Genomic DNA, 2,568 nt, shown 5'->3' on the forward strand with positions numbered 1-2,568 from the left:
AAGTCGGCGTGTGGGGGTGATCGATGCTCTAATTCAGCCAATCTGGGGCATGGTGATGAGCTCGTACCAATCAGGAGTAAAAGCCAACCTGTAAGCCACTGTAGAGTCCAACTGGTCTACGCCATATTCTGAGACAGCCTCCTGGCCGTAGACCAACCTCAGGTACGTATCGAACACAGTCTGATTTCAAAGAAGAACCCCTCTAAGAATGAACCACCTTAGGCCACCTCTTCATCTGATACCATCTTCAGCAAGCTTTCAGGCAGATCCCCGATCCTCCGTACCGTATCCCTACCGATCGAATCATCGTTACAGTGGACGAGCTTCCCATTCCTTCCTACTTCGCCATCTCCAATTCCCTATTCTGTATGAGCTTAAGTGTCTCCAACATATCAATTGAGTGCAGCGGCAACCCTCTTAGTTTTGTCTAGTAGAGACCACCCAGGTGCACCGTTGATGGCCAACCAAATGCCCACCTCGTATATTGCAGTGAGCTCAGGCATCCCACCAACCGAGCCACAAGCCGCTAAGAACTGTGCCGTTTCCGCATTGCCGGACACATTCACAAGGCGAGCGTTGACCAGCTGAGGAGAGCTGCGGCCTCAGGACACAGCCAGATCACCTCATCGAAGGTGGAGCCTTGTCCTCCTTGATCCTTCAAGTCGGTCAGCTCAGCCCAGCTCCCCTTGAATCTACATACTCACACTAACAGCGATGCTCCAGAGGCCCATACAGGACTTCTCCAGCAGAGGCAGTTGAAACTTCCTCCGGGCCTCGGTACGGGCCAGGTCACTCTCCAAGGCTACACATTTCACAGACAGTTGCTCGATGGCCTTCTGCAGGTTCAAAGCCGAGGCTTCCGAGGAATGTACAACACCCAAGATGTGCACCTACGTACACCACCCCAGTGGAAGCGGGAACACCCTCATTTGAACGTACTTTAACGCCGTTCTTAAGGGCGATTGGCTTCTGAATACAATATTCCAGCTGAGGGGACTTGGAGCCTTTCGAGAACCTCTGTTGTAGCTCCTCCACTCTCGTCCAGTCGATACACTGCCATGCCCACGAAGTGGATTTAGATCAACCCCAAGCATGGCTTACACTGGTCTCCACATCCCCCAGTATTTCCTCAACTGCTGCCTTCATCATACCAATCTCCGACTTCTTCCCATTGCTCTTAGATGATCGCAGATACTCTGGGCAGCTCCCAGCTAGTCTGCACAGGATACTGGGAAACTCTAAAGGCTTCACCTGTAATATTAAACCTGCTTTGCCTAAGGACGCGAGCACTCACCACTTCAGCTGGCGTCTTTGCTTTCTCTCGGAGGCTCATCAGGTGAACTCTTATGCTGCCTCCAGAACTACGCCATTGCTGTTACCAACACAAAATCCTCCTATTATGACTAGATATAATATCAATGTTAGTAAACGATACACTCAATGATGATGGTACTCCTAACGTCATTCACTACTGCTATGCACTATCCTCTCCGCAGCCTCCTGGCTCACTCGCCGATTGTGCTCACACATATTGACGTACTTCGTTTTAGCGCGCGCCCTGACGTGGAACATAGAACCTTACCACAATGAGCCGTCCTGACGTCACCTGAAGGCCTCTACAGGGTCCGAAATGTTAAAGTCCGACACCGGGACGGGGGCATCCGAGAAATTGGATCGACGTGGGATTTTCGCAGGTGGGGTATCCTCCCGGCTCCTCGAGCTGGACCTAGTCAAACGAGCATCCAAACTGACGGCCAGACACGACTAGACTTACCTCGATGCCGACCTCGACTGGCGTCTCGAAGGGCTGCTGCTCCGTGATGATACCGATTCTACGATAACAGTACTACACCTTTTCAATCTCAAATTCAACAATTGAAAGAACAGAATAGATGAATGAAATTTGATTTTCGACGAGTGAAAGGAGTTTTTCGCGAAGTGAAGGTCCAAATTCGGAATGAAAGTTAGAATTTCGTTGACCGGTCGAAAACGAAAGTTCAAATTCGTAAATGAAATTTGTGAATTCGGAAACGCAAGTTCAAATTCGTCGAACACAAGACCAATTTCGACCAATGAAAGCTCACTTTCATTCGATAGAAGGAAATTCTCGTCAGAGTCGTGCCACGGATCGACTTGCGACTCGCAAATTGCGAGTGTTTATGGTGCTCTACGGGCTACACCGTAATGCTCAACAGTACAGTGCAATCCACAAATTTGCAGTGAAGGATTCTCAGAGATTCGAACCGAGAGATTGTTTAGGTTTGATTCTCCTATGGAGAATCTCCATTACCCTTCCGATGATATCGAAAGGACGATGGGGTCAGCACATGTTCGGTTCGATTTCCTGACCGCCGAACCGAACTTTGATCGACCGAATACCGAACCGGACCAACCCTCTACGAAAAGTTCGGGTTTCGACGGGTTACATGATGTAAGTTACATCGGTCCCGGACCGACGAACCGATGTGACCCGACGTTCCGGAGAACTAACCGTGAATATCACTCAGTGCAATAACTGTTCACATTTGAGAAGTACCTCGAGCAGTCTTCGCACATTGTGCGAGTTGT

At 49.6% G+C, this 2,568-nt stretch overlaps 2 protein-coding genes across 2 annotated transcripts in view; one reads left to right on the forward strand and one right to left on the reverse strand.

The window, feature by feature from the left end:
- Window positions 1–1,333, reverse strand: part of Pmar_PMAR003363 (hypothetical protein) — a gene marked incomplete at both ends in the record, with an annotated part of 2,417 nt that extends 1,084 nt beyond the window's left edge. The window contains 7 exons of the mRNA XM_002784064.1: window positions 68–180; window positions 477–584; window positions 623–692; window positions 739–890; window positions 940–1,053; window positions 1,102–1,251; window positions 1,295–1,333. Of these exons, the coding sequence (XP_002784110.1) occupies window positions 68–180; window positions 477–584; window positions 623–692; window positions 739–890; window positions 940–1,053; window positions 1,102–1,251; window positions 1,295–1,333 (746 nt within the window). The remainder of the gene's footprint in view (window positions 1–67; window positions 181–476; window positions 585–622; window positions 693–738; window positions 891–939; window positions 1,054–1,101; window positions 1,252–1,294) is intronic.
- Window positions 1,334–2,272: 939 nt separating this feature from the next.
- The window catches only part of Pmar_PMAR003364 (d-3-phosphoglycerate dehydrogenase, putative), a gene marked incomplete at both ends in the record, with an annotated part of 1,797 nt that continues 1,501 nt past the window's right edge, over window positions 2,273–2,568 (forward strand). Inside the window, one exon of the mRNA XM_002784065.1 lies at window positions 2,273–2,334. Coding sequence (XP_002784111.1) covers window positions 2,273–2,334 — 62 coding nt within the window. The remainder of the gene's footprint in view (window positions 2,335–2,568) is intronic.

This window comes from Perkinsus marinus, assembly GCF_000006405.1.
Source record: "Perkinsus marinus ATCC 50983 genomic scaffold scf_1104296935302, whole genome shotgun sequence".
Classification (NCBI taxonomy): domain Eukaryota; phylum Perkinsozoa; order Perkinsida; family Perkinsidae; genus Perkinsus; species Perkinsus marinus.